General features: G+C 36.9%; 1 protein-coding gene across 3 annotated transcripts in view; it reads left to right on the forward strand.

Moving 5' to 3' along the window:
• Positions 1-19,542, forward strand: part of LOC101859018 (probable E3 ubiquitin-protein ligase HECTD2) — a 55,073-nt gene extending 35,531 nt beyond the window's left edge. For 2 of the 3 annotated variants that reach the window (XM_013083102.2, XM_035970030.1), the window contains 15 exons: positions 151-196; positions 1,405-1,514; positions 2,309-2,457; positions 2,902-3,025; positions 3,744-3,840; positions 4,202-4,309; positions 8,832-8,964; positions 9,372-9,460; positions 10,660-10,821; positions 11,386-11,460; positions 13,152-13,239; positions 13,774-13,880; positions 14,891-15,006; positions 15,826-15,966; positions 16,796-19,542. In XM_013083102.2, coding sequence (XP_012938556.1) covers positions 151-196; positions 1,405-1,514; positions 2,309-2,457; positions 2,902-3,025; positions 3,744-3,840; positions 4,202-4,309; positions 8,832-8,964; positions 9,372-9,460; positions 10,660-10,821; positions 11,386-11,460; positions 13,152-13,239; positions 13,774-13,880; positions 14,891-15,006; positions 15,826-15,966; positions 16,796-16,916 — 1,666 coding nt within the window. In that variant the 3' untranslated portion in view covers positions 16,917-19,542. Of the gene's footprint in view, positions 1-150; positions 197-1,404; positions 1,515-2,308; positions 2,458-2,901; positions 3,026-3,743; positions 3,841-4,201; positions 4,310-8,831; positions 8,965-9,371; positions 9,461-10,659; positions 10,822-11,385; positions 11,753-13,151; positions 13,240-13,773; positions 13,881-14,890; positions 15,007-15,825; positions 15,967-16,795 lie in introns of those variants that run through there. The other variant, XM_035970031.1, reaches the window with a different exon arrangement.
• Positions 19,543-23,853: the final 4,311 nt, after the last annotated feature.

Raw genomic sequence — 23,853 nt, forward strand, 5'->3', positions numbered from 1 at the left:
GGGGAGGGGGGCAGCAGTTATTTTACTTTTACAAGAACCCAAAGATATTGCTTAAAAGGTATGAATAAAAGGTTTTTCTGTCTCATTTATTTCAAGTGACTGTAAACAATAACAAAATTAATCGTATAATTCTTTTGTTTCTTCTCTCAGGCCTCACAGTAAAGATGACCTCCGCGCTTTCCTGATTCTTGTCCAGGTATTTTCACAAAAACGTCTTAGTTATTAATGTTGTGCTCTTCAGTCATTTGGAATTGAGTGTTTGATCGTCTCTTGATAGTGTTGAACTTCAAGTTTCATTCCTTGCTATATTTTTCCCAGAATATGCCTTGGATTTATGTTTGCTCTGCATGTCCAGTTTGAGTGTTATGTCAATGCGCAGTTGCTTCCTTTGTTTTAATTGCTTTAGATTTGTGAACAATGATAGAGTTTTTACTTTCAGCTGAGATAGCTTTGAACAGGATCATGATCAGGAAAGCTGTTTTCTGACTGTCATATTGTAACTTCTCACAAATTCATTCTAAAACTAAGACTTTCATCCAGTTCTTATTATATTGTTGTCATTACTGGTATTAATGTTGTCATCATCATCATCATCATCATCATCATCATCATCATCATCATCATCATCACCATTATTTTTTATTATTGTCATTGTTGTTATTTTATTGCTCTTGTTATATATCATGATGATGATGATTATTTTTATTATTATGATAATCACCATTATTATCGTTATCATCATCATCATCAATTATTAATCATATGAGATGTGTCTAGTGATATGTTGTACAAATTTGGTTTCCGATCGGGAAAAAAGAAATTAAATGTTGTGGGAAGATAGCTCATGGGATATTACACTTTGACTGTTTGACTGCCTGTGACAAAGTTTATTATCATTATAGTAATGTCCCATCTTTCAAGCTATAAAAAATAAATTCGCTATTCCTGAATGATATTCATATGTAAGTGGAAGATGGTGCCATGCCACTGGTTAGGAGTTACAAGATTCAGCCCCCAGAGATGTCTACCGTAAGCTGACAAAACCCCTTTTTTACATTTTGGCGCCAAAATGTGTTTATTTGCTGAATCAAAAATTGCATCCATTACCCTACTTGTGTGGAAAAATCACAGTGAAACCATGACCAGTTTTTTAAGAAATTCGAAATCAAATTTCGGACGCTGTTTTGTTATTTTACGGCAGATGTGTCACTGAGGATTAAAGAGGGAAATGATTAGTTTATTTTAATGTGGGTTCTCAAACCAAAATCTTATAGTTATCAATCAATAATGAGTCTGCTGAGTTTGAGGTGTTCCTTGTATTTTCACTTTCGTTAGACCCTTTTTGAAAATGTCTTCATTTTGTTTTGACAAAAATCTCAAGGCATTTTCTTCTAACTCTTTCAGAATCCTCAGTTCTCAAATCAGACAGCATATGTGATATTTGCTCATCTCCTGCGACAGATAGCTGCTTTGTCTGATCATGATCACCATTACCTTGTACACTGGCTGAAACGGTAAGTCACAGATATATATATAGATTGCTAGAAGGGAGATGGACTGGAGAATGTTACATTTACCTGACTCGTAATCGTGAGGTTACAGGTTCGAAAAATAGAGGCTGAGGCCCAACATTGTGTCTTTGGGAAAGACACCTTACGCTAATTTTACTCACTTCTTCAAGGTGTGAACGGGTACTCAGCCAAAGAAAGTGAAAGATCTTTTCAGTATGTTAGTATTCTAGTCCCTATAAAATGGCAGCTTGCACTGTTTGCTCCCCAAGAAGTTGAGATGGTTTCAGAATGCTATCAGGTCTGCTGGAGTAATTCTAAAGCGCAAGGAGCTTGCTATTGAGCAGGAATAATTTGTGCTCTACAAATTCTATCTATTATTATTATTATTATTATTATTTGTATTATTATATGTACTAAGTGTCCTGCTCTCTTACAACGTTCTGTCGTCCGCTTTCATCTCCACTTTCAGCCCCCACCCCTCACCTCTTTTGCTCCCTCCTCTGGGCTCCTGACTCTTCCTGCAGCCTTTCTACAGCTTCTTCTTGTAATGTGCAGTTAGCATGAGTCTACAGCGGAAAGTTTCACATTAGTTCTGCTATAGTGTTGGGAATTTGGAAAATTAGTAGAGACAAAGAGACATGAACAGCTCATCTCATTTTCTTGTAGATAAGGTAATAAAACTGATACTGATAGTTCTGTCGTATATGATTTTTTATTATTCATTTTTTTATAAGTCTTTTGCGTTTCTTTGATTTGATAATTCTAGTGATCACAAACATAGTGTACTTTCTTTTCAGATTGAAGCAAGATCGATTCCGGCCTGTGGTGGAACGAATACACAACTTCATATCTGTTCGCTTGTTTCCTTCAAAGCCTGAAGATTTACCCCCCTTGTCAAAATGTTCTTGGTGGATTCCTAGTGCAACGAAAGTTTTGGCTTTGTTTAGTAAGTTGCGTCCAATTGTATATTCAGTTGGTGCACATGTTGACACTGCAGCGAGTACAAATCAATCTGCTTACATTTCGCAAAAGCATAACAAGAGAAGTTGAGCTGTTGAACAGAGGTCTAGTTTAAATTTTTTCTGAGCCTTAGGTTATCAACCTTTGAACTGTTCTTCTACTGGATCAAGTTTATGTCAGAACAAATTTTCAGTTATTGTGAATTAAATAAGAACATTTTTCTACTGTTTTAATTACTTTATTGGATCTCTCAACTTTCCTTTCAGATTCCAATATTAATCACCCACTTGAGGTCTTGATAACCTGAACAGTTCACAACATAAATACAACAAGTAAAACAACTGCGGTTTTATGTGTTTATTGTCTTTTGACATTTGGTCTTCTTCACTTTTTACACTCATCCACCCCCTCCTCTTGTGCCCGTATGTAGATGCAGCAAACAACTTGATGCTCCCACCTATAGTGACATACACAGAGTTCTACAACAGCACTTTGGACCATCTGGACTTGATGGCTGAGTACTATGCGTGGCAGAATCCCAGTTCACATGCAGGGTAAGTGATCTGTGTCCAAAATTTACTTTCTCTTTCTTACAGCCAGTACTCTTGTTCTTGACAAAGTGGTTAAATGAGTGGTTGGTGAGTGCTCTGGTGTGGTTCGCTCCCTCTTTCCTATCAAACATCTATTGTCCTTATCTCTCCTTCTTCTTTTCTGTGTTTGTTACTCTCTCTCTAGTAACACCTTTCATCTTCGGCTCTTATACAACCCTATTGTGTTACAAGTGCACACTTACTAAAAACTAAAAGTTATTACACAAGCAATATTCTGGAAAACTGTTAATCTCTGAGAGCTTCAGTTCTGGCTTTGATTGATGGCTAGTCTTTTGTTCCCCATCAGTGTCAAAAAGCACTAAACTGTATGATCTTTAAATGTAAAACTCTACGTTCAAATGGCCAGTTATGACTGGAGTGTGAGGCAGAAGTCAGCACCAGCTTATGCAGTTTGATACTTACACTCCTTGTTTTGTTCTCTCAGGATGTGAGTTCATTCCCATGTGGGGAAGATTTTAATTTTTCTGCTTGGATATATTCAAGGCAGCCAACCTCCAAACCATTCTTCTTTGTCAATTCATATGATTTTTACAATTTTGAAGAATGCAACTTATTGTAACCAGCAATTACTAATTGTATAATCATTGACTTAAATCTGTTTACTGTGGGAATTCTTATCTCCCTACACTTCAGCTAAAACCGTTCTTTTTATTATTTTCAGATTTTCTTTCTGTCAATACCCATTTATATTGAGCATAGCTGCGAAAAGAACTGTCCTTCAGAAAGATTCAGAGCAGCAAATGATAATTATGGCCAGGGTAAGTACTTCTTTTCCGTCTCAGTTTTCTTCATTTTTTTGTATAGTTTTCATTATGCGTTCTTTCTATTCGACCACTCCGATACTTTTTTACCGCTAAAAATGCTTCGTACTATGATATTAGATTGAAACAGAAAATGTGAGAAATAGGGGTTTTCTGTAAGCAACTCATTTAGATATGAGAAGACTTGACAAAAGCAATATCAGTAGGGCCTACATGGACTTTTGAAATTGTTAGCAATGCTGCTGTTTATTGGTTCAGAAAGGAAAGAGAGGTAAAAAGTTAATCAGTGCTTCCCTTATATGGCGTATTGAAATAATTTCTTTTGGTTTTGTTTTATGCTGTTCTTTTTTGTCAACAGAAAAGCTTAGTGGCCAAAGTGCAGCGTCGCCAGTTACCAGATATTGGAATGCTCTTTCTGAATCTCACTGTACGACGATCACACCTGGTCTCTGATTCACTGAATGAAGTAAGAACAATTACTTGTTTGACTCAAACATTTTCAGAGTGGTAATCTATTAAGTTTACCCATATAAAATGTGAACGAGATATCTTTATTTGATGTTATAATAGAAAAGTGTAAACAGGTTATAAGGCATTGACTACTATTGGTTTTATTTTTATAGATTTTGAAAAAAAGTTTGCCTGAAGTATGCAGTCAACCATTTGACTTAGATAAAAACAAGATTCTGAAATGTGTTTGTGTTAAGTACTCATGATTTATGCCAAAACAAGATAAGCAATTTTTTTTTTATTTAAAGAGAGCAGACTCTCCTTAGAATGTAACTGACCTTCAAAGGCTTTATTCAGTCTTGTGCAGTTATATTTTCCTGTTTTGAATACTATTCTAAAACTAAAATGTTATTTTGCCTGCTTCCTGTATCTGTGGTATGGAATTTTATAACTATCCTTTTACCATAAGTTTTAGCTATTACTGAAGTGACACATTGTGATCTAAAAAAATGTGTGTCCCTGTGCTATATTTTGAACTTCAAAACAAACCATCCCTAAATGTTTTGCACATATTCAGCTAATATATGGTCTTGTGATATGAACAACAGAAAGATTGTATATTGGGGTCAATTACATTTTGATATGGATCAATAGGATCAAGTTGCAAACCTGTACTGCCTGAAACAAAGAACGAACTGTATAGAAAATCAATACAAAACTGAAATCCCCAACAGCAATGTCAACAGAACCTTATTACTGAAAGTTTTCATAGCAAAATTTTTATTTTAAGTTTATGAACCCAGGAGCCTCACTGGTTAAATTGTGTACGAAAAAAGGGGGGGGGGGGGGGGGTCTCTGCGGAGCTCAGTCAATTACCTCTTTGTTTGCAGAATATTAATTCCATCTTGCTTTGTTTTCTGATCAGAAGGTCATATGTTAATTTATGGGTCTTCTACATTTTCTTTTTCCTTTTTAATCAATATATGGAGATGTATTGGATGCTGCGCTGCATGAGCAACACATGGCCTCTTTGTCAGAGACCAGACCCTTGTGTTATGAAAATGACAATTCAGATCATGGGCTTTGTCCTTGTACTATCCTTTCACTCACTGCAAGCCACATTTTTTGGCTCACATTTGCTGAAGTAGCGTCATTCCTAGTTGTCACAGGACATTAAATGTTGGTCAATACAGAACTATACTTTGGTCTGCGCTGTCGAAGCAGTCCAGCATCCACCACCACCACCACTATCTCTCCTCTATCCATTTCTTATTTTTTCAGTTTTTTATTCGTTTTATTTTGGCCGGATAATAATCTTTTATTCTTAGAGGTCTCAGCACATAATAATAATTGCATTTATATAGCGCATATCCATGCTCAAGAGCATGCTCTATGCGCTTTACAACCATTATTACCCCAGCAGACCCTCTGAGAACACTCTGAAACATTCTCAGCTTCTGCGGAAGCATACAGTGCAAGCTGCGGATTTCACACCTCAAACACTATCAAACTGACAAGATCGTTCACTGTCTATAGCCGGGTACCCATTTCCACCTGAGTGAAGTGAGGAAAATTTGTGCAAAGTGCTTTTCCCAAGGACACAACGTCGGGCCCTTGACGGGATTCGAACCCACAACCTTACGGTTGCAAGTCCGAGAGCCTAACCACTAGGCCACCGACGCCACATGATTCCTGGCTGCTGATTTGACTTCTTATTTTCATTTTCATTGTGTATCAGTCGTTTTCCTATTTAATGCCAGTTCTATTTATGAAGTCATATATCATTCGAGATAATGGTTTAATTTTTTGTTGAATGGTTATTTCATTCCTTACATTGTCCTTTGATCACTTACTCTTTTATTTCAATTATTATAGTTTCTGGGGACAGTTTTGTTCATCTGTCTAGATAATGCATACATTCCCGTCTTTCTGTTTTTGGATTTGAATTTCATCTCGATTTATGTATGTTGCTTGATTTACATCACCTTTCTAAAGGCTGCCATTCGTACTATGCTATCATTTTCAGATGTGTGTGTGTGTGTGTGTGTGTGTGTGTGTGTGTGTGTGTGTGTTTATTTGTATATTTGCTTGTGTTTATTTTTAAAATTGACCTTTCATTATAAAGAGTTTTTCCTTTTTCCATCAAGCATTTTAAATTTTGAAGCCTGTCTGCCAGTTTCCCTTTTCCTTATATATATATATCGCTAGCTGTGTGATTCAACAGCCTAAGTGACAAAATTTTCGAAGATCACTTTTTTTATCCCTGTATGTAGTACAGTCTTTGATACACCTTATGTTAAAATATGACTCAAATCGAGCCCTATCGATAGCCAGAAGATTTTGTCAAGGCAGTTTGTGTAATCTATAGCTGGATTTGGTAGTGCAGTTGAGAAAAGGCAAATGGCATCAAAGAATATGTTAATACTGATTCGATCAAATCGGTAAATTGTGGCAAAAGCTACTGACGAATGATTTTTTAAAAGTCTATGATTGACAGCTAAGGGGCGCTTATTTCACAATCGGTACAACTATTGGAAAATATTTTTATCGCGCCTTTTTGTGTTTCTTAATTTGCTTTAAGTGTGCACCCCTTGCTAGCATGCTGTGCCTGTCATGTACCATTCTTGAATCATTGATTAGTTCAATCAGTGCCAGGTAGATGATACTTAATTTGTCACTCGAAAAAAAGCAACTCATAAACATATTCGCACCAAAAATTCTCTCCTCAACAAACCTTCAACTTCAACTCTCAGCTCTACACTTCAATTTGAAACACAGCTCATACATTCTACCTATTTATGCAAAACAATAAGTTTGAATACAACTGCCCTAACACAGTTGTTATTCATGACTGTTGCAAAGACAGTTAACATGACTTGGAGATGGGAGCTCCACAATTGTCAAATTACCAGTGCGCAGAAGAGGACAAGCAGTTTTGTGATAAGTAATTTTTCGACAAACTTAACAAAATTGCTTTCCTATTACTACAGACAGAATACAGACAAAATCTATATTGACAAAAACTTTCAAAGCCTCAGAGGCCTTTATAGAGGGTACCAAAGAAAATGGAAAGAGTCACACATTGTCCCAGACGACTTTAGAGAGATATTCAAAAAGAGCAACCTGTTGTTGTATGTCGGAAGGACCAAAGTGAAGTATGTAGGGTAGGAGAAAGAATCTAGCAAGAAGCTTGCATAAAACCAAGGGGATGGGACCAGCTTATATTGAGTGTGCATGGACTTGGAAGCTTATTTGTTAGTATGGCTATAACGCATCTGCTGCACTATATCATAACTGGCCCAAATAAGCTGTCTTTTTTTTTTTTTAATTTGGGATCCAAAGATGTGTGAAGTGGCACGAAGGAGAAGGACCATTAATTGCCAATGAATTCTCTTCTTGTGTCAGTAGCCTCCTGGAGGAGCCCACTGACAGTGCCAAGTTCATTATATACAGTGATGGCTGTACTTATCAGGCCACATTGCTATCTTGTCAAATGCAACCAACGAGATTTGTGTCAGATAAAACAAATCTGTTGAACACAAATACCTTGAAAAAGAACAAATGGAAGTGGGGACAGCACACTCAAAGTAATCGAAAGGTCCCTGAAAAATAGCCTTGTCTATTTGCTCATGGATTATCTTGAACGTTTTTAGGAAAGCAAAACAATCCCCCCCCCCCCTTTGATGTTCGTGATCTGGCTGAAACAAAGATGACCCTGTTGTCACAAACGTTTGTTGCCTTTGCTACACACTGGACAAAAACTTCCAGTACAAATTGAACGTTAAGATGAATGGCCTTTTTTACCAACTCCATGAGGCCAAAGACAGTCCTGCCCCAGAAGACCCAACCAAATAACTGAAATAATTACTCTTAACTTTATAATTACTCTTAAAACTATTAGGATATGCGTTTGCTGCTTACTCAAAAGCTCAAGCAACCATTGGCGCTCGTCTAGTGACGTTGATTAACATGATTCAAACGCCTGGATGTCATCAGCTGAATCACGCAGATTTTGGTAGGTCTAAACCGCCTATGTCCAGTAACTTATGTTAGAAAGGTTTTGGGTTTTTTTATTTAGTTGCAGACCATCGTCCTACATCATATCACATCATATATTTGAATTTCAGATTCGTAGGTACCAGCATAAAGAAATAAAAAAGTTTTCATTTTCTCCTGAAAAATTTGTCTCTTGGCACTTAAGCGGTTGAATCACACGGCTAGTGATATGTAACAGTGTATATGTGAATGTGTGTGTATTTGTGTCTGTGTATGTTTGTGTACATATGGTGACTTTTCCTCTTAAATGTTTTCTCTGTCATTTGCACAATCTTTCATGAAACTTGCTTCTCTTGACTTATCTCAATGAAACTTTTTGTACAGCAGCAATGTGCATCTGTTTTGGATTCCACCATTTTTCTCAGACTCATGAACTCAATCTTCCAAATTTTCTACTGCCATATTTTGAACTGTTTTGCTCTATATTTGGTGTTCTGACATCCCATTATGTTTTAATGACTAGCCTTCAATACAATCCACAGATTGCCCAGAAGCAACATGACTTGAAGAAGAAGCTCAAAGTTTCCTTCACAGGGGAACCAGGACTTGACATGGGAGGCCTCACCAAAGAATGGTTCTTACTTCTGGTCCGACAGATCTTTTTGACAGACTACGGTAAGAGTGATTTTTAAAGAATTTATAGTGCTATTTTGTTAAGTTTTGATGTTTGAATTTTTAAATGTACTATTGGAGAACATTTCTACTAGGATCGGAAAAAGTATTTTTTATTTATACATTATTATAAACTTTGATGTAACTGCTTTTTGTCATTTTTCAAATAGAATAACTGCGTGCCATGTGTGTGTACTTTACTATAAATGAAATTTTTCAAATCTGTGCTTACTTAATGGTCGCAAAAATTTTGGTTTCTTTTAATTCAAGCACGTTTTCTGTACAGTATATTGACAAACTTTTGAAAATTTGCTTTATTTTTTTTTGCTATCTTGAAACTTGCTCAACTATGAAATCCCCATACATTTGTTCAGGGAATTAAAATTCAACATTTTGCGTCATTTCAACAGGTATGTTCACATATGACAAACATGCAGGTGTTCACTGGTTTAGTCCAAACCCTTGTGACAATTATCAGGAGTTCAATCTTGTTGGAGTGGTATCCTTGCCGTTTGCTACTTTTCTTATGCTTTAATCACAAAGGTAAGAAATCAAACTATGAATTTCAACCCAATGTTGCTGTTAGAACCTAATTGATGTAAAAAGCACCTTTCAGTATCATTACTCTAAAAGTTCCAAATTAAAAGTGGTTTTTCATAGTTTTATCTCCATGTTTTGGCTAACAGGACTTAACAAAATCTCTCTTGGCTTGCCTTATCATTTCATTACCCCATTTCATTCCTCCAGGAGACATACAACATTTTAGTCTATTATGTGCATACAGCTGGCATTCCATATGCCCGAAAAAACGATGCGAATTTCGTGTACGAAATTCGGGTGCGATGAAAAAAGAGCCCTCCTTCCATATACGCGAAATTCGCATCCGTCATCTGACTGAAATCATATTCAAGTGCATTTAATTAAGGAGGGGGATGGGTGTAAGTGAAAAGTTATTTTTAGTTATTACATGATTTAAACGATAAATGATAGCATAGATAGATTACATAGACTCCCGAAAGTTTCCCACAAACTAAAAAAAAAAGTGGTTGCCATGCAAATGACAGCCACCTTGAAAATAAACACTTCTTTTCAGTCTTGGTTTTAACACTTCTCTCTCGAACCAAGGAAATCAACATTTCGACGTTTTCCCCACTTATCTAGTGCTTCTATCATGTTCTATGCTGCTTCGTTCCTTTGAAGTAGATTTGTCGGGAAATAAGCCCCGCCCACTTCACGAAGAATTCGCATGCGAAGAAAAAAGTTTCGCTCCCTCGTGCGAAACAAAATCTTCGCATGCGAATTTCGGACTCGGCCATGCGAAATCCCGGTATATGGATTCACCCAATGACAAAAACGTTGGTGCGAAAAGAATAATTCGCAAGCGAAATTCGCACCCGAAGTTCGCATCGGTTTTTCGGGCATATGGAATGTCAGCTTACCTCTGCAATTCACACATATATGTATACATAAGTACACAAGGGTAATGAAGATTGCTTTTGAGTCTGTGATACCAGAACGCCATATTTTATTCTGATACTGTGAATAAATAATAGTCATAGCATGAGCGGATGGCTATTTCAACAAAATTCTTTATGCCTTTTTAGATTCCTTGAATACTATGTTTCTTGTCTTGCATTTCCTTGTCTTTTTTATTTAATGAATCAAACACCTGTTAAGAGTCCTTGACCCACATGTAAGCTCATGGGTTTGGCTGTGTACAATTCTATCAACTTGGACATCAGATTCCCTCCTGTGTGTTACCGCAAGCTTTTGTCGCCTGCAGTGGTACCCTTCAACAACCCACGAGCAACTGTGGGTATCTCTCCTGTCACAATGCATGACTTGAAAGCCATACAACCGGTAAGACCACTGTCTTTTTTTTCTGGGGAACTAAGAGTTCTTCATTTCCTAACCCCATAGGGTGGGGAAGGGTTGAGTGATAAACCGACCAGCTGACATATGCTAAAGATGTAACAACCCTCCTGATGGTAGCACAGCTCACATAAGTGCCCATGCTCAGATGTACATATTATGTGATTTTTACTTTAGTGTCTTGACCTAGTGTATTGACCTTGTCTTGCTTTCTTACAATTACTTTGTTTCTTGTTGCTTCCCTCTTGTTCACTCTTACCAGTGGGCTTGAGGCTTCACCTTGGATCAGTACTTTTTATCTTTTCTTAAACAATGAAACTTACACTAGGCCACAATGACTTGTCAATATCTTTTTAAAAGATTGTACAAACAGGATGTGCTAGTGGACTAAAATACTAATTTGTTTGTGCTCTGAGAGGACCATCATTTCAGGTGGAGCATTCATAGCATAGTTTTTTTATCTTCTTTGTTCTTGCTATTATTTGGTTTGTGTTAATGTGCTCTTAGAAAGATCTTGCAAAGGACTTTTTATTTATTTGTTACTTGTTTTAGGGTGTAGCCAAAGGCTTGCAGGAACTCCTCGACTACGATGGCGATGTTGAAGATGTGTTTTGTCTCAACTTTGAAGTAAGTACACATCCCCAGCTCTTTATCCATCAAATTATTGCAACATTAATGACAAAGAATTGTAGAGTCCACCTTTGAGTACAAAAAATATATCTTTACGCAGTGGAATCAGGCGCTCATCATATTTTTGGGAATATGAATTTGTTGTTATCATCTTAAAGCTCTTGAATAGAAGTCAAGATATCTGCAATTGAATGCGGTTGGTTTCCCTTTTGTCAGAGAAGGCAAAATAAGTGAGAAAATGGCTGCCAAAGCTTGGTGACTTCCAAAGCTTGAGTGTCCTTGAAAACTGCATTTTGCAAATTTGTTTGTGTGCATTTGATCATTTTTCAGTAGTTTCCACACAGGAATGTATTTTTAAATTGACATCAAAGGTCTTGAGCCAAAGAAAACAAAATTGTTTGAGAATTGCCCAAGGGTAAAAAAAAATGCCCCTTTTTTTTCATTATTTTGACAAGCGCATGATTTCACCACGATGTTACACATATAAAAGATTATTCACTGATACTGAAACTGTTTTTATAGGTACTTGCTTTTCTGCCATGGCGATATATAAAGTCAAACATGCGCTAACTGCCACTAGTCCAATGCATTCACCTGTACTATAGACTTCTTACTACTCTCCTGGCTTTAAAAAATTTATAATGACACTGCGAGAGACATCTGCCTGTCTGAGACAATCGCTTTTCTCCTTGACAATAGATGCTGTGCAGGATAATTTTTACTTAAAAGACATATATGAATTAAAAACTGAGAGCTAGTTTTTATGAAATGAACCTTACATTTTAGTAATTTTATGTTGACATGATAAATTGTGACACAGGACGTCATTATTTATTTTATTTATACTTCAATGTCCCGGTAGAATGTTTCAAAGGCAATTTTTGTACTTTGTCAAAATAGAAAGATAATCTGGCACTCCTTCTATAAATATGAATGGCCTTATTACTATTTTTTTCTATTTGTTGACTATGTTTGATAACTCTGCATTCTAAGGTTAATACTTCGTGTAAATATCCCAATACCTAAAAAATGTATAATCTAGGTAAAGAATCTATATAAGTACAGTAAAACATTTTTTAATGAGTTCATTTTATCTTCATGAACTTTTAGAAATGAAATTGCATGGAAATGTACAAAATTTGTCTCTTGGCACTTAGGCTGTTGAATCATGCGGCTAGCGATATGTAACAGTGTATGTGTGTGTGTTTGTGTGTGTTTGTCCCTCTGAATTGGAGAGAGAGTAGAGATAATTAACGTTCTATCTATATCAAATATGGTGGGATCTTTTGGATTTAGGACTTCCTGAGCACCCTTAAAGTAATTTTTTTTAAATACAAAGACATACATGTGCATCATTTTCATAGACCATGAATAAAATCTTGTTTTTCCTCATCTCTTATCATAGACCACCATGGAATGGAGTGCAGCCAACATTTTAATTAACAAAGGTTGTGTTCATTCATATGGCCATATATTTATCAGGTCAATGTGTTCCTTGAACATCTGTTGAAATCAATATGAATTTATTCATACCTTATGACTAAAGATGCACATTTTGTACAGAAATGGAAAAGAATACAGGAGATTTTTTACTCTTTTCTGAAACTTTCCTTTTTTGCGATACCTGATTGTGTCTATTTTCATAAACCATAGATAAAATTTTGTTTTTCCTCATCTCTGATCACCAGGTTGTTACGTCAAACGTTGGTACCACCAAAACATCTCCTCTGAAACCCAACGGTGAAAATATTCCAGTTACAAATGAAAACAAGAAGGGTAAGTCAAAGACCAGGTTGTTGTTTTTTAATTTATAGTGTTCAATGTTTGGTACATTGTACCATACTCTTGCTGATGGGTTCTGTGATGATTCCAACAGATAAACAAGGACACAAGTCAGAAGTTATTGTCCTGAGTGAGCTCTCTCTCAAGAATGCCCTCTAATTCTTACAGCACAGTGTGTTCTACATCAGTCCTTATTGAACTTGTGCTGGGAGGCTGTCCATCTCCTTTGTTTCACCTACTTGTCCTTTTCTTCTCAAAGAGGTTGAGATCTCTCTTTTGAAAATCCTGCTTCCAAAGAGACATAAAGGGGGAATAGAAGATTCCTTTCTTTTCTACAGGATAACATTTAACATCTTCTGATTAACGTCATATCAGATTCTTTCCTGCCACTAAATGTAGGTACCGGGTACTTTGAAATATGCATATATTTTATATAATTGTAGCATGTTGGTGTACAATTGTTAATAATTCTAAAATCATAACAAAGAACATTCAGAGTTATTGTTTATTTCTCTTCTTGTATTTCAGAATATGTGCAGCTGTATATTGAATGGGTTCTCAACAACTCCATCTATGCCCAGTTTCAGGCTTTCTACCATGGCTTCCACAGTGTCTGCGCTTCAAATGCTCTCATTGTAAGAATCTTGGATCATCATTGACTTAATGCATGCACTTATTGTGCCCTTCATCTCTTTCCCTTTTAAGCTTCATAGGCGTATTAGATTTGCTGATTGTTTTTTTAATCTACCGTGGAAAACAGGATGGAGTGCAGATTTTCATTAACAAAGATTGTGTTTCACTCGTATGGAGATATATGTATCTGGTCAATGTGTTCATTGAACGTCTGTTGAAATCAATGGTTTTGTTCATAACTCATAACTAAAAATACACATTTTGTACAGATATGAAAAATGATGCGGGAGATTTCAAACTCTTTTCTAAAACTTACCTTTTTAAGTTACCTGCTAGTGTACAAATGGCATGTATTCTTATGTGGAACTCAATTTAGTAAAATTGTCTTTATAATATTGGTAGACTTCAGCTCTTTGATCAGACATCTTTGTTAACTGGAAACTGTGACGTGATTAACTGGGCTAAAAACGAAGAGTGATAGAGAAAGAAATTAGTTTCTTCTTCTCCTCTTCCTTTTTCACCCCTGATGCAAATGTTTTTACTTTTATTATCTATTGACTTACTAGAAATGAATTTTCTCACCCTTTCGATATAACTATGTGATATATTGCTCATATTTATTTATATACCTCTCTAACTTCTTTTATGTTCATTATCCAAAGTGTCTTTGGCTTGTACAATGTGCCCACAGGACCTCTGAGTATTTCTTCATTGTCCAATACACTTATGTCCCTATTCCCCCTACCTCAGTGTAAAAAACCTGAAAAGAAAACAAAAGTTTAAGTGGTAGTGAAAGGGGGTACTATGGTACATGAAGCATAGTGTTAGCCTCAGGACTAATGGCATCAACCGCTCCCCCTTCCCCATTTCCAAACCCTTGATGAAACCAAAAATAATAATTTCTTGGAAATGATGATACTGTATAGTTCATGTTATCATGTCACATTTGATTAATATTTTCCTTGAGACCTTCTGTGGCAGTCGACAGCTTAATTTACTTGATCTGTTGTAGATGCTTCGACCAGAGGAAGTGGAGACACTTGTGTGTGGAAGCCCTACACTGGTGATGGAGGATCTAAAGAAAGTCACTGTTTATGACGGCTACACAGCCCAAAATCCTACAATCAGGTCAGCAGTCATTTTTATTATGCGTAGACGCCTTGTAGTAAGCGGTGCTTTTGTATTTTCTTTAAGGTTTTTGTAGATACAATATGTGCTACACCAGAGACAGTAAGTTCAGCATCTTTTAGGGGGGGGGGGTTAAGGAAAGGGCGGGCAGTGGGGGCAAGCTGCCCTCTGAGAACAAGCCCTCACCCACCTTTGCCAGCAATCAGTTCAAGAGTGCAAAAGCCAGTTGCAGTGCTGGCTAGGTCCCCACTAGGTGTGTGTTTCTTTTTGATCAGTTGTCACCCTTCAGAGACCTTGTTAGAGTGGTCTGCTGTCCCAGCCAGAGACACCAGTCAATATGAAAAAAGGGAGAAGACTGCAAAAATGGCAGCTGTGACATTGTTCTCAATGGGTTTTTACCTTTAAAAATGTCACTCTCACAGGTATTTCCTAAGTCACCTTTCATGCCCATACCATATTAGAAATGTGCATTTCCCCTCCATGTCCATTCTGTTCATATCGCCTCTATAAAGCCACAAAGCAAAGTATATCACCTCTATGATATCAATCAATTGTGTTGAATGTTCCAACATAATCAAAGAACTCTTTCATATAACTTTTTTTGGGTGGTAATTTAGCTCCCTTTACACATCATTTAGTTGCAGGAACATTAATATTCTATCATTCAAAATAAACATTTTTCCTCTGTGTTTTGTATAGTGCATAATATATGAAAATTGCAGGCATGCATTATCTTTCTGATTGTAATATTAATCAAATAAATCACTATTTTAAGATCTGTATTGCTGATTTGTAAAATATTTCATGCTGATGTTGCAGATATTTCTGGGATGTTGTCCTCAATCTACCCTTGGAAACACAAAAGAGGCTGTTGCTGTTTGCTACAGGGAGTGACCGCATTCCTATTGGTGGCATCAGTGAAATGACATTTAAAATCTCCCGCATTGATGATCTGAAACTGTGAGTAATAGCGTTCATGTGTTAGGTAATGTCTTACTGTGTTTACTTTGGAGTAGAAACTCTTTACAGTACGGTCAAAGATTCATGGTGCAACTTATTGTCAAATATTTCCTAAACTAACGAATCTCCAGCTTTTGCACAATGACTTGTAACAATTTGTCTTAATTAACAGATCATTATTTTTGTTAACACTTGTTAGCTTAATTCTAGAAATTTCCTTAATAAATACTAGCATAAAATCCATGCTGGTGGGTTCTACAGGGTTTATAAAGGTTTACAGCTGTAGGCAAATAACTTTAGCTGTGCATTTCACTATGGGGCTTTAAAAAATTGCAACAAAGATGATTTAGGTGTCATTAGAACCCGAAAACTTTCCTCTATAACGTACTGAAAATCGGCATGAATCGGAAAGGAGAAAATTTGTTTAAAATACCGTTTAATAGTATAGTATTGAAATAGTCAAATATAGATACCGAACTATTTCAGAATCGCACGCCATATCTTACAACTCACCAATTTTACATCGCTGCACGGGACTCTGTTCCTTAAAACTTATGTTTCTCATCCTAACTGGAGGACTTTGAGTCCTAATCCTTCAGATTTTTAATGGGGAGCCAAAAACATTAGAGTAGTAATGTAAATTGAGTAATCGATGCCAGTAACCACGAGAAGAACTATAATATAACTATTTACAAAGAGATCAGCAAACTGTGAATTAGTGAAAACTGTGCCTTGAATTTCAACTCCTAAACTAAAGATCCATCATTTCTCAACCAAGTAGCTTTAGAAATAAATTATCAGAATTTGTTTGGTTTCTTCCTCTTCTCAGGCTGCCGATGTCCCACACCTGCTTCAATCAGCTGGTGCTTCCTCCATACAAGAACAAGAAGGTTTTGAAGCAAAAACTCATCACTGCCATCTCTAATGCTGAAGGTTTTGGACTAGAATAAAACATAATGATGTCAAGCTTTTCAGTATTGAGCTGCATGGGGGAAAATGAGTAAGCACGTATATTTGAGATACTGCTTAACAGTGAAGATATCGTATCCCCTCCTTCCTTCTATCAAGAAAGAAACAACAGATAGAATCAGGAGCCTGCACCATTGTGCTTCATAGTCTGAGATATGTAATCCTTTACAGTTGTTAAAATGACTTGGTCTTTCAGTAATTTCTAATGTTAGTGTTACATCAAAGGAGAAGAATGTATTCAACACCCCCACTCACCCCCACTCCCCCATTGTGACATTTGACAGATCTTCTGTTCTGTATGTGAAAATTCTTATATAAAGCAAAATAATTCAGTCTAAAATGTAGAAAGTTTTTAGCATCATCTTACCTTTTGCTCCAATTTGTGATATATGGAAACATCGTATATAACTATTTCTTTGTTGTTGTTTTTTAAATCACATGTGAAGAATTATTTTTTTAGCTCACAGTTTACAGAAGAGAGTGCAAACTATTTTGCCTTTTATTTCACCATGTTGTGATGTTTCTTTTTTTTTTTTTATATAAAAATAATATTGATTACCTTGAAGTACCATATGTGCAAAAATTCTAACTGTTGTTACCAGTGTTTAGAGGGTGTAAAAATCTTTCAAAGGGAATGTAATGTTTTGAACAGTAGTTTGCTCATGGGGTGTAGACAGAATATACGAGTTTGACATGGTCAGCAGATGTGGCAAACCATGATTTGATTTAACATGAAAATGCTTTTGAGAACTAATGTCAGGACCATTTTCAGTTTTGATAAACTCCATAGCTTCAAAGCCCCATTGATTATGTTATTGAGGCATTGTTGGCAGTCCTTTTGTAAAATATTTAGATGCAGTTCTCGTGCATTCGAATTTGATGAAGTTTGATTATGGCTCAGACCTCTCTAGTGAGATTTTGCTGAATAATTCTAGTTTGACTTCATCTGATCAAATTTAAAGAAAGCAGATGGGTTCATTTGGTGGTTTTTTTACCAATTTGTATATAAGTTACTTGGTCTACTAGGTTGCAGAATAGATTATGCACATGGGCCACAATAACATAAAACTCAGGATAATTAAATTTGGACAGAGAGGAGATTGATGCAAGTGTATAGTATTTCTTTCATGAGAAGGATACTGAATGCACTTCTGTTAATTGATATCATGATGCCACAGTAATATGATGGCGATGGAGAAGACAACGAATGGACAATGGAAAGAGTCAAGCTAAAACATAATTTTTTTAACTTCTTCTGAGGTCACGTGGAAAACTTTTTTTCACTGATTCCATTTGATATGTGTGCATTGGCCACTTTGATTTTTATCAGTCCAGTCTGATCATGTAGACCCTACATATAGAATAAATGCACAGCCCACTTCAGCAAACTTTTTATTAACCCTTTGAGCCCTGACCTTCTGAGGCAAGCATGCCCCTCTGCCTGAGCTCCTGAGCGATATATTATTAACATTCATATGATCGTCAAAATCACATTTCAAATCTCACTCAGGGTACGTAGTACCACCATCTAATTCAGAAAGGTCTTTTTTAAAAATCAATAACGTCTTGTCTTGTAAACGCTGTTTTCCATCCGTGTTTTGTCTCAGGTGGGCCGAGTTGGGGATGGGGTCTCGCTCATTGATGTACCGGTTGCTAGGCCTACGAACAGTTTTATGCGCCACCGGTATATCGGTGGCAAGGGTTCTGGTTCAAAGGGTTAAATGATCACTTGCAAACAAGTAATCCCTTATGTGTACGATTTTGCAGTTTAGAAAAAAGAATCTCAAGTATTTATGAAATAGAATCTATACAGCAGTGTCACACTCCAAATACATTCTACTTTGTTATTATATGCAAGTTCTTTGCTCAATATTATGATATGGTAGGCTGCATTACAGGAAAAGTGACTTTTGACTCTTGTAATGGCCAGATTGGAATGGCTTCACACTCAAAATGTATGGAATGCAAGTCTGGGACATGAATATTAGTGAAAAAAGTAGTGTGTGTTTTAATGCAAAATGTTATGATGTTGTGAATTGAATGCCAGTTTGGAGGAAATTTTTCTCCTGGAGGATAGTGCAATAGTATTACATTTGATATATGAACATTTTTTGTAGCTTTGATTATTTCCATCCGTCCATTTTTGCTGAATACTTTAATGTATATATATACTGTTATGTGTATGCTTGTTTGTATATGTATGTATAGAGATTGTTATTTATCCGTCCACAACTGATCTATTTCTAGGTGATTATCTTTCATCAGTATTAGAGCATGGACTCTTATGCTTTTTTTATTCTTAACTCTCTACTTCCGTTCTTCTTATACTTGTGCAGTTTGAGTCAGATCAGTGATTGCTCTCTTATCACTGCTTGTGTTACTGTTGTGCACTTCAGACGTGTTAAAAATCATTAATATCATTTTTTTGTTAAATGAAGGTGCAGATCCACTTGCATTGATTCCTGGTATTTTAAACCTTTACAAGATCTGTATTTTGCATGCGAAATGAAATGTCTCCACAAAACCCTGAACATCACAAGAGGAGACAGGCAGAGAAATGAAGAAGTAAGAGCAGCTACCGTCCATGCCGGCTTTAAGCACGGTCTTCGGGAGAAAGCTTAAGCGTGCTTAAAGCCGAAGTGTGCTTGAGTGCGAAGTAGACATAATCCAGATATTTTCATGTAGAAAATTTCCTGTTCTATTTCCTTTTGTTTGTAAGTAGGCCTATAGTGGTCCCGCAAAAGCGTGCTTTGTTATTTTAACCTGCCATGGTAGTTTTTATTTGCTTGTTTGTTTTTGTTTTGTGGTCGAATGGGAAATGAAAACTTGATTTACACGGCCAGTAACGATACAGCACACTAGGCCTACACACTACCTGTGCGTAACAGTGGCTGTTGTGCCACATTCATACCACCGCCTTCATCCCACCTGGCGCGTGATACACAATCACTCACGATTAATGGATAGCGAGGGTCAACGGTGAAATCGCGGCCAGCCTCCGTTTCTCGTCTCCACGACTCTCTTTGTACTTTTTTTTGTCTGTGTGCAGCTTTCGCCTAGGCTAGATACTATGTCCACGTGCGCGACTGTGTGCATCTCTCTGCCTTCCTCTCCGCCCGTGTGAGTGTGTGTCTCTATCACTTGCGTTCTTTCACTTTGTGTTACTCTTAACACACTCCAATGCTGCGGTGTAGACTGTGTTCGAACTTCGATGGGTCATCATGAAAGTATTGACTGTCTTGTAAATGAAGCGTGCCTGAAGCCGAAGTTACCGTGCTTAAAGGCGTGTAATTTATATAGCAAAAATTCGGTAAGAGCCGTTTAACGTGCTTGTGTCCGAAAAGTGCTTTATGCCGGCGTGCTTAAAGCCGGCACGGACTGTATCAGCATTGAGTCCTGCCTGCATTACATAGAAAGACTGAATAAAATGGTTTGGCCATCTGTTACGTGTGTCACCCGACCAGCCAGCCTCGAGAGCCTACAACACCAAGCACTCAGGCTATAAAGGAAGAGGAAGGCCACGCAAAAGGTGGATCGAGAATGTCAAGGAAACCCTGAGAAAACATAATATCATAACTGAAAGAGAGCTGGCCTGCCATAGAAAACTGCATCGCCCCTCGACGCTTAACGGCAACAGAGGATGAAAAAGTAAAGTTAAGTAAAAGATCTGTTCTGCCCTTTTAGATTCATTTGTTCTCGGCTTTTTGACACATTTTAGCAGCTGCTTGACTGTTTGTGTTGAATCTATAGAATAGATTCTGTACTGCCATTTTCAAAGCTTTGATATAGAATGTTCCTTGCTAAATTTCACAGGCCCTTTGTGAGTAGTAGCAGTGTCATGCAGTGTAACATCTAGAGCACATGATCTTATTATATTAAATCTTTATTGTGCGCATAAGAGTCTTTTTCACAAAAGTTCTGCTCTCTTTCAATAAGAAAGATGTTTTGGTCACCTGTTAGCAGGATGTATACTTCCTCAGGAAAAAAGCAAGACTATTTTTATTACTTTATGACGTTTAACTGAAGTAGATATTATATCTAAAGCCTCTTAGACTTCTTCTTTCTTTGAATAAAAGGTATTAGCCTCAACCTGTGGGCTCTGACTTTTATTATTCCAGACTTCTTCAGTTTTGTGAGACCGTGAGTTCCGATATTTCTGTTGGGTTATAGGATTATTAACCGACAGGTTTCTCACATCCCGTTTATTTCACCTTCTTAAAGACTCACACTGCCCATTGTTATATCATTCCTTCAGACTTGTCTCTTGTGAGGTGTACCAATCAGTCACATTCTTATCAAATATTCTTCTGCTAGAGGTTCAGTTATACACTTCACAGATGAGCACCCAACAACACATGTAGTAGTCTCGACCCAACATTTGCTATGTGATGTGACATGGCCAGTGAGAGAGACAATAGAGAAAGTGCCCAGCAGAAAGACTTAGTACAATAGTCTCTGCCCATGATCCCGCTGCTTTGGAGCAAGGAATATGCAGAATCTTAGGTGACCCACAGTATGATGTAAGTTAAGGTGGTAGGCTCAAATGGGAGTGCAATGTTTTTGGGAAAACAAAGCTGTCAATGACTTCACACATTGATGTGATCCCACCTTGGACAAACATTGTACCCACTCAGAGATTCATAATGTAGATGTGATCACATTCCCAGAGCAGATGATCTGTGACACAACAGGCAGTTCAATAGGTCAGTTTTGGTAAGAGTTTTTTGGCTCATGCAACACAATTAGGTCATATAAGTGGTGAAAATTAGAGGTGTTGCTAGAGAATAACATACATAGAAAAGAAGAAGAGTCAAGGACGATAAATGTTTGATTGGAAAGAAGGAGAAAACCACACCGGAGCACCTGCCAGCCCCAAGGGCAGTATAATGATTGTAAATTTTGCCTGCTTGGTTGATCAGCTGCAGGTGCCCAGGTGTTCATTCTGTAATTTTCTATCTGAAAGGGGGGATTTTATTTAATAAAACCATTTGTAGCGGGTTCTTAGGGATGACTTTTGTGAAGTAAAAATTATATTTTCTCAAAACCGCAGGATTTTAAGGAAACCGTAATGATAAGCAGGGAATCATAAATGGAGACTACTGTATTTGATAGAATAATCTTCCCTACATGAGGCATGTTTTGAATGTAACAAAATGAAACAGTAATGTATTAACATTCTTTTAAGTCTCTTTCTGTGTGGTCAGTGTAGTGTCCTATACTTTGACATTGAACTCAGAACAAAGTGAAGCTCAGGTAGTACAGACATCAGAAAGAAATGCACTTGGCAACACAGAATTCCTAGGTCACAAATTCCAAGATTGTTTCTTTTGCTGACTGTTTTGTAAACCATGCCAAATTTATCTAAAGGGGGTACATCATATTATAATATTTATCATCCTATCAAGATAGATACGGTATCAGTTATTTATTCAAATTATTATAATAGAATCTATCAATTTATTTATGACTGTTCTTTTGCTGTCCCGTCATTATGTATGACTGTATGTTTTTAGTTTGTCGGCTGGCTTCTGGATCATCTTTTACTCTGTTAGTTTGTCCATTTTGTTGTTTCTTCCCCAGCATATTTTTTGGTACTTTTTTAGGCTATGCAGGTCTTTTTTTGTGATTCAGCTGCAGGGCATCAGCGTCTGTGGTGCTACAGTTAAGTGTTTCACCCATCCACGCTGAAGACCATAGTTTGATTCCCGTGTAAGGAGAGTCTTTATCGAGTACTACGTTCTTTCTGCTGTGACATTAAATCCCCCTCTACCCAATTTGGCCTTGGCAGGCAGGATTGAAGCCTCCTAAAATATCTAAATTGCGTCAGTCAAGTTATAAAACAACTACTTAAATAAAGCAACAGGCCTGTAGTTCATTTATAATATAAATTAAATACAAAATTTGGAGTACAACTTAAATTAAGAAATCAAACATTTCAGGAACTACAATTGCTTTCATCGTTCTTTTCAGTAACTTCCTTTCTGTTGTGTAATGAATGGCTTCTTGTCAGGAATATTTGTTCTTCTGGAGGGACTTTGTATCCTCGTCAACCTGTTTAACTGTTACAGAAACACTCATGAAATTTTAATGCTGACCTGCTTAGATCTTTATCTCAGCCAATGCACACTGCTGGCTTCATGTTTCCATTTCCCCAATTGTGTTACCTTGATGTATGGTTTACAAACACAAAAATAAAACATTTTCTGAGACCTTGCAATATTTCCTCTTGCTTTATATTTTGACATCTTTCGTGGTTACCTGTCTTTTGTGTGGTCCAATATTCCTAGAGTTGATAGAAATGTTTCACCTGTCTTTGCTATTTTATGCTTACATTCTTTTTTGTTTTAAAATATTTGACAGTAAAAGTCAAAGATTGCTGTGGAATCAAGTTAAAGACATAAAGATAGCATATTGCTTCATGATACAGAGCAGGTGAACCCTAGTAAAGTATAGAGCTCTGAGAATAGGACTGAGTAATTGCCAGTTAAATACTGTCACAACTTCTAATAACACCACCATTTTTAGATGGGTGAATTTTGATTACGTTGATCTGTCCGCAGATTCAAATTAATGATAATAAGCTCCATGTTTATTATGAGACTAAAGAAAACGACATTGGTAACAAAGAATGGGGCCTGAAACTACAAAGTAGTGTTTTACAGTGACTAATGTATTTAATGCTGACATGCAATACAGAACAAGCGTTGTTAGTTCTGGGGAGGGGGAGGAGGTAGTTGTTATTTGAGTTATTTTAGGGAGGGGGGGGGCACACACACACACACACACACACACACACACACACACACACACACACACACACACACATACACACACGCACTCATACACACACACACCTTCCCTTCTACTTTTTCTCTCTCCCACTCTTTCCCTCTCCCCCTCCCCTCCCGCTCTCTCTCT

This window comes from Aplysia californica, unplaced genomic scaffold (assembly GCF_000002075.1).
Source record: "Aplysia californica isolate F4 #8 unplaced genomic scaffold, AplCal3.0 scaffold00211, whole genome shotgun sequence".
NCBI lineage: Eukaryota > Metazoa > Mollusca > Gastropoda > Aplysiida > Aplysiidae > Aplysia > Aplysia californica.